Here is an 8,161-nt window from a genome sequence, read left to right as displayed (position 1 = left end):
TGTGTTTTGGGGCCATTGCTTGAAATCTCAGTTCATCCTAAATGAGTTGCTTCATGGCTTTGCCTCCTTCAAGGATCAGTTCAAGGCACTTCCTCTAGGAGATATTTCTCCACCACACAATGATACCCCTCCTCTGAACTCACTCATTTGTATATTGCCTAGTGATTATGGGGTTTTTTGTAATCTTATTTTAACTCTTGCATTTTGATTTCTATTTTCCGGTACCTGTGTCTTGTGTAATGGATACATTTTATGTGCTTCCTCAGATTTCCCTGGCCTCGTTTACTTTGCGGACCCACAGTCCTTTCCTCTGCCTGGGGCTAACCAGTTGCATTTCTGGAATCTCTGGCTTCTCCTGCCACTTCTGGGATCCTGTGAAACACTGCACTGAACAATGCAGTCACTGGCTTCCCAGTGGCTGCTAGGAGGGCTTAGATGATGCATCCTGGAAGTATGAGGGGGTCACTCCCCACAGAGCCAATTTTGACCAATTGAAAACAGTAGACTTTGTGAGCACAACAGAGAAATTTTCCTTCCTTCTTCCTATTGAAACCAAGCCCCTCTAAAATCGAGTTTCCCTGCCAAGTTTATGATTAACCTCTCTGTAGAAAACTTTATTCCCTTTTTTGTTCCAGTAGGATTGAGGAGTATCAAAGAAAAGGGGGGATTGAAACCAAGCAGGACCCTGCAGGGCCCTTCTGGCTACAAAGGCCCCTCCATGTTTCCTGTTTCTTGTAGGAAACAAAGGCTTTTGTTTCCTAGCCCTTCCCTGAGTTCCAAAGAGCAGACTCAAGCCGTTACAAATTAGGGAAGGGAGGAAATGCAGAAACAAAGGAAAAGCAGCTGAGTAGAAAAATTAATAATAGGTTAAACAATACTTCAGTGATAAAACACTCCTAGTTCCTTCTCAAGGGATGTACAAAACGATCTGATGTATATCTTTTGAGTTGTTCTGAAGAAATTAAGGCTCACCCCACCCAGGTGGAGGATGGTGACTACATGCTGATCATAAGCACTAGACCCTAAACTTGTAGAAATCGGTTGATGATTAAGATTCCGGAAACATCACCCTGTTACCTCACAACCAACCAATCAAAAGAAAATCCGTGAACTGCAACCCTCACATCAAAAGGTGCCTTTAAAACCCTTCTCTGGAAGCCACAGAGGAGTTCCTGTCGTCTTTCCAGCACTAGCTGCCCGTTCTCTTTGCTTGGTGCCCTGCAATAAACGCTGCACTTTCCTTCAACACACCCCCATGTCAGTAGGTTGGCTTTGATGCATGGCGGGCAAACAGACCAAGTTTGGTTCAGTAACACTTCCAACACATGGTTTCTCTCTCTCTCTCTTTTTTTATTTGGCATGGTGTCTCTAAACAATGTGTCTGGAGAAGGACAAGACTGAGTGCATGGATCTAGCAAGCAACCTATTGTCAAGGAGGAGCCAGCAAGGTAACACATCATCTTGTATTACTTCTCATCCTTCTCTACATAACAGCCTTCCAAAGTGTTACTCATTCTGGTTGTCCTGAATTTGTACCTCCCAAATAAAGCGTCAGTGTTTAACTTTACCTGTAGGGCAGGATCCACATTTTAAAATGTTTCTGTTATTCACACTACCTAGTGCATGGCATTTATTCAAAAACTATTATAGGGCTTCCCTGGTGGCGCAGTGGTTGAGAGTTCACCTGCCGATGCAGGGGACACGGGTTCGTGCCCCGGTCTGGGAAGATCCCACATGCTGTGGAGCGGCTGGGCCCATGAGCCATGGCCGCTGAGCCTGTGCGTCTGGAGCCTGTGCTCCGCAACGGGAGAGGCCACAGCAGTGAGAGGCCCGCATATCGCAAAAAAAAAAAAAAGAAAAAAAATTATAAATAGGACTTGCCTGGTGGTCCAGTGGCTAAGACTCCACGCTCCCAGTGCAGGGGGCATGAGTTTGATCCCTGGTCAGGGAACTAGATCCCACATGCCGCAACTAAGAGTTCGCATGCCGCAACTAAAGATCCCACACGTGGCAACGAAGGTCCCACGTGCCACAACTGAGACTTGGCACAGCCAAATAAATAAATTTTTTTAAAATTATAAATATATGGTCAGTGTGTGAGAATTCCCTTTCTAGTACAAGTAACTATGGAACTGTACTAGAGAGAAAATGCACATCAACATACAAAATATATTAGATGTTTTATTTATTTATTGCTTTTAGTACATACATTCACATGGTTCAAAATTCAAAAAGTACAAATAGATTAACATTGAAATGACTTCCTCCTACATTTGATCCCTAGCTTCTCAGTTTTCTTCCCTAAGAAAACCAATGTTACCACTTTTTAATGTATTTCTCCAGAAGAAGTTTATGAAGTTTATAGATATAGTAGCCTATATGTTTGTTTTTGCCCATTTTTTCCATTTAGCAATATATATTGGAAATGAATATTTTATTTTATTTTTTTTATTTTATTTTTTTTTGCGGTACGCAGGCCTCTCACTGTTGTGGCCTCTCCCGTTGCGGAGCACAGGCTCAGGACGCGCAGGCTCAGCGGCCGTGGCTCACGGGCCCAGCCGCTCCGCGGCATGTGGGATCTTCCTGGACCGGGGCACGAACCCGTGTCCCCTGCATCGGCAGGTGGACTCTCAACCACTGCGCCACCAGGGAAGCCCTGGAAATGAATATTTTAAAACAACACATCTTGGTGATAACTGCATATTACTATACGATTACATGAAGAGCTTCTTCATTCTCTTGTATTGCTACACAGAAAGTATCCACTGTATCAGTATATCATAATTTAACACTCTCCTCACTTTTGCTATAAAAATAACCCTGTAATAAGTTGCATGTATGTATTTTTTCCCATTTGCAAGATAAATTACTAGAAGCGTAATCTCTGGGTCTAGGGTAACAGGTTAGCTTTTGGCTGATGGTATCAACTCTTCTAGGGATGACTTTTGCTCTTCAGGGGCCCTCACTGCTTTTCCCTTCTCAATGACCTGAACAGCCTTTAGCAAACCATCCTGCAGAGCCTGGTTCTTTACCATATTAGTGATCATGAAATTGACATCTTTTATATACATTTGCCTTACTTTAGCAATGTAGTGTTCTGCCTTGTTACCATGTGCTACAAAGAAGGTGCACAGTGCTGTGATATCTTCTTCTTGCATCCCATGCTCCTCCAGAACAGACTCCCATACAACTCTAATGCGCTTGTTCTTGACTTTTCGTCTAAGGATGGAGGCTAAGGTGGGAAGACCTCTCACCAGATCTGGCAGCTTCTCAAGCACACGAGTGTGCAAGCGGATGAGTACTTCAATGACGTAGCTGTATAAAATATTCAATTCCATTGGAGTGAACCTACAAAAAATGTGGAGACCTTCTTAAGCATTAGAACTCTTTACATACAAACATAAAATGAATTTTCTTAGGATAATTCAAAGAAGTATAAACCTACTAGGAGAACTGTAAGCAGATACGGTAGGAGGTCCCCAGAGAAAGAGAACCAGGCATGGCTCTCTTGACATAACAGAAGCCATTTTTTGTTTGTTTGTTTGTTTTGTGATATGTGGGCCTCTCACTGTTGTGGCCTCTCCCGCTGCAGAGCACAGGGTCCGGACGTGCAGGCCCAGTGGCCACGGCTCACAGGCCCAGCCGCTCCGCGGCATGTGGGATCCTCCCGGACTGGGGCACGAACCCATGCCCCTGCATCGGCAGGCGGACTCTCAACCACTGCTCCACCAGGGAAGCCCAAGAGAAGCCATTTTTGACCTAAGCCATTTTGTGATCTAAGCCTGGCCACAGTGCTTGACCTTGAACAGGTCTCAGTAATTCATGATCTTAATGGTAAGTGAGGGAATGCAGGGACAAAGGAAAAGCTGTCAAGAAAAAGTAGTTTAGTGATAAGAGTCCTAGTTCCTCCTCAAGGGATATATGTAACAATCTGATACATATCTTTTGAGTTCTGCAGGAACTGAGGTCCCCACCCAGTGGAAGATGGAATAATGATGTTGACCTTTTCTGACCCTTATGACTTCAGTCAACTAAAGCTTGGACTCTGTCAACCTTTGCCCCAATTCGCTGCTGAGTTCTCCTCTATTCTAGCCCCTTCATGATTATGCATGTACCCTTAGCTTAAAACTTCCCCAGTTCTGTTGTTTGGGAAGACGCTGCTTTGGGGAAGATCCCTGGTGTTTTCCTTACTTGCTGCAAGTAATACATCCTTTCTTGTCCCGGTCTTTGGCTTGGTTGTCTTTTGGTTCAATGCCCACCAAGAGTTGAACCCAGTTTTCAGGTAAGAACCATCTGTTGCAGTTTAGAAAATGCTTACTTTAGAAATAGGGCCTGCCAGTGTTCATAGTAGTTATTTACAATAGCCAAGACATCGAAGCGACCTAAGCGTCCATCGACCAATGAATGGATAGAGAAGATGTGATACATATATACAGAGAAATGTTACTCAGACATAAAAAAGAACAAAATAATGACACTTGCAGCAACATGGATGGCCCTAGAGATTATCATAATTAAGTCAGACAAAGACAAATGCCACATGATATCACTTATATGTGGAATCTAAAAAAATTATACAAATGAACTTATTTACAAAACAGATTCACAGACATAGAAAACAATTTTACGGTTACCAGAGGGGAAGGGGAGAGAGAGAAATTAGGAGTTTGGGATTAACAGATACACACTATTAAAAGAATTAAAAAAAAAAAGAAATAGGGCTTGCTCTAAACTGGATAGCTTAGATCTCAGGCCACTCATACTGTAAGTTTCTCCATGGCAGAGGAGTTATATTATCCATCTCTATGTTAGTAAGACTTTGGCAAGCAAGGGACTCTGAGATGTGTACCACAGTTCTGGCAAGTAAACAGGTGCTCAAATTAATCTCTTTTGAATGAATGAGCTTAAGAAAATGTAACTTCTTCACAATCCATTGTTGGAACCATATTAAGAAACCCAATTTTAGGGACTTCCCTGGTGGCACAGTGGTTAAGAGTCTGCCTGCCAATGCAGGGGGCACGAGTTCGAGCCCTGGTCCAGGAAGATCCTACATGCTGCGGAGCAACCAAGCCTGTGCGCCACAACTACTGAGCCTGCGCTCTAGAGCCTGTGAGCCACAGCTACGGAGCCCATGTGCTGCCACTACTGAAGCCTGCGTGCCTAGAGCCCATGCTCCACAACCAGAGAAGCCCCTGCTTGCTGCAACTAGAGAAAGCCCATATGCAGCAACGAAGACCCAGCACAGCCAAAAATAAATAAATAAATTTATTAAAAAAAAAAAGAAACCCAATTTTAGAATGACCACAGCAAGCTCTCACAAAACCACAAAATTCCACTGATTTCTGATTGGATACTCACTTGAATGACAGAACTGCTGTCCACAGCTCATCTTGGGCAGCTTGGTTTGCCAGAGTCTTGCTATGATGTTCAAATTTCTGTGTCAGATTATCCTTGGTGAAGTCCAGTTCTTTAAACTGTGCTTCCAATGCTTGGAGTTTGTGGCCTACTCTATAGGATAAAAGAATCAAGGGTTAATTTAGGTCAGGGCACAAAACTAAGGTTCTGTCTTAATATAAGGCTATAATACATTGTTTATAACCACTATCAAATTTGAGTAGCTATTTACATTTTAAGATTATGAACAGTTGTTCCCATTTGCTGTTCTCTCTAGTCATCATCCTAGTTCTGGCATTCCTTATATTGCCAAACATGTGAATTGTCTAATTACCTCAATTACATGCCATGTCTTGTCTTCGTACCATACTTTATACGTTAAAAAATATTTTATACAAGCTTTAATTTGATTCTCACAACAACCATTAGAAGTAAAGCAGTCATTTTTACTATTTACGGATAAAGAAATTGAGTCTCAAAGAGTTACTTTTTAATGATCTAAGTTGTAAGCTCTTGGAGGGAGAGGATCAGAGACTATTTCTTGGACATCTTTATGCCTGTCCCCCGATACCTATAAGAGGCCTTACACAGAAGTAATACAACGTGTCTCCTATGATTGACATTTTTGATGTTAGTGAAATGCTAAGCAGTGTAACAGCAAAAGGGGGATCTGAGTAGCTCTGAACAGCCCTGATCGTTAGAGGGCGCTGTGGCACCAAAATTATGTCTAACTGAACCACAAAGAATTGAACCACACAACTCACTTGCCTGAAGCCACCCACATTGTCTTTCACGAAGGAAATGATACGCACACAGCCAGTTCCCCGAGTTTCTATGTCCCCAGTCACCCGAATACTGTTGTGGTTGCCTAGGGTTCTATCCTTGACCATTTTCTCTTCTTGGTCTTTATTTTCTCCCAAGGCTAATTTAGCTTCAGGTACGACCCCTCTCCTAAGCTCTAGACCTGTATATTCAACTATGTTTTGCACATCTCCACCTGGATGGTGATGTCAAATTCAACTGTCTTAAGCTGAATCTACTAAGTCCCTCCTCCCTCCTCTCGCACCCCATCTTCAGAAATTTCGGCAATGGAATTTTCTCATTGCTTTGGATTCTGTTTACATATAGATAAGGCTCTGTACGAAATGTGCATTTTTGTAGTATAGGCCTGCATGACCTAATATGCCAGTAATCTCTGTCTGCAAGTCAAAACTATGATATCTGGCAAAGTCTCTGTATTAACTTTTAGACCTTTAAGAAGATATTGCTTTTAGGTCATCTCCAGCTTGAACCCTAGAGGTAAACTCTAGCTTGTCATTCAGTACAAAGGTTTACAATTGGAGCATTTCTTTGGAATCTTTTCACCAAAAGGCATTCCCGATCATTCCACATAAATCCTAAACAACATGTCTGCAAATCTGCGTTTCTACTACAATTCTCCAGCTCAGTTAATGGCATCACCATCTACCCAATTCCTCGAACTAGAAATCTCAGAATAACTCACCATTTTTTCCCTTTCTCTCCATCAGCGTGTCTCTAATCTATCCCGTCCTCTCTATCTCCAGTAAGCCAGTTAATCGCCATCTTTCACTTGGACCTAGGATTACAGTAGTCTAACTTGATTCCTCCTTTTCACGTCCAATCCATTCTCCAGAGATATTCTTCTAAAACACAATTCTGATTTTATAATTTGACTATTATATACGTTTTATGCTGCCGACTTGCCCAGTGATATTGCTGGAGCCAAGTTGGATTTCCTCAGCAGGAAACAGGCTCTTTGCCCTTCGCCCCCATCTTCTACCAGTTCTCTCACACATCCTAGTCACCAGTCATATGAGACATCTAGCTGCTGACAGAATACCGTATGCGATTCCAAGCTTCTATGCTTCCACGTACTGTTTCCTCAGCCTAGAATTCCTTACCGTATTTTTATTTCTTGTAAACTCCTACTCACACTTTCAGATCCAGCCTAAATGTCCCTCTATGAAGGGTTCCCTTTCCTAGTGTCAAAGGCAAAATTCATTCCTGTCTTCATGTTCTCATAGCCCTTTAGGAACATCACCATTATAATGTCAGTCACATTAAATTGTAAGCATTTTTGAATACTTCTGTTATTCCTAAGGCTGTGAGCTCCTTGAGGGCAGAAACCACATGTTACTTATTTTTGCAAACCTGTTATATAGCACATGCATTAATTGAATGGAATTATAGCATCTGGAAGTAGATTTTTCTTTATTATTAATTGACATTTTTTGAACCTGAACACGTTAACAGAGAAAGAATTCTAATTAGCATGTCCGTAGTTCTTTGCTTATTTTTATTCTTCATTCTTCTCTTACTCATCTTCCCAGAAAAGCAGACCCATGCTTGCTCCCTCCCTGTAGCCATTAGCAACCTTTTCATTGCCTCCTTTAAGGATATCAGGGTTGTGGTTTCATTGTTCATCTTCTTAAGGCAAAATGAAAAAGAAAACAAGCAAAACAAAAACCCAATAGAGGTTTGAATCCAGGGTTTTCTGCTCTCTTCCACTCAGCAACAGGCAGCAGCAGTGTGAGTATTCGATCTAAATTCTGCCTGAAAGGTCACTCAGTACAAGAAGCTTTTAATAGCTTGTACATCCAAATATAGTTTCAAAGGGCTGATCCTATGAACACAGGTGTCCTGGGATACACTATAATATTTGCCTTTGAAAAGTGACCATAGGTCATCAACCTAGTACAACAGCCAGATGTAATTGTGGCTCTGTGTATATTCCGGTAAATGGATA

At 42.1% G+C, this 8,161-nt stretch overlaps 1 protein-coding gene across 1 annotated transcript; it reads right to left on the bottom strand.

The window, feature by feature from the left end:
- Positions 1-2,168: 2,168 nt before the first annotated feature.
- Positions 2,169-7,951, bottom strand: SMCO1 (single-pass membrane protein with coiled-coil domains 1). The gene is made up of 3 exons (XM_082655112.1): positions 7,790-7,951; positions 5,359-5,508; positions 2,169-3,348 (listed from the first exon to the last, which is right to left on the bottom strand). The coding sequence occupies exons 1-3, from the start codon at positions 7,837-7,839 to the stop codon at positions 2,904-2,906; spliced, it is 645 nt and encodes a 214-aa protein (XP_082511238.1). The 5' UTR covers positions 7,840-7,951; the 3' UTR covers positions 2,169-2,903.
- Between the last annotated feature and the right edge of the window lie 210 nt (positions 7,952-8,161).

This window comes from Grampus griseus (assembly GCF_964374135.1).
Source record: "Grampus griseus genome assembly, chromosome: 5".
Lineage (NCBI taxonomy): Eukaryota > Metazoa > Chordata > Mammalia > Artiodactyla > Delphinidae > Grampus > Grampus griseus.
The sequence above is the reverse complement of the archived record's forward strand: the minus strand, read 5'-3'. Positions and strand labels throughout refer to the sequence as shown.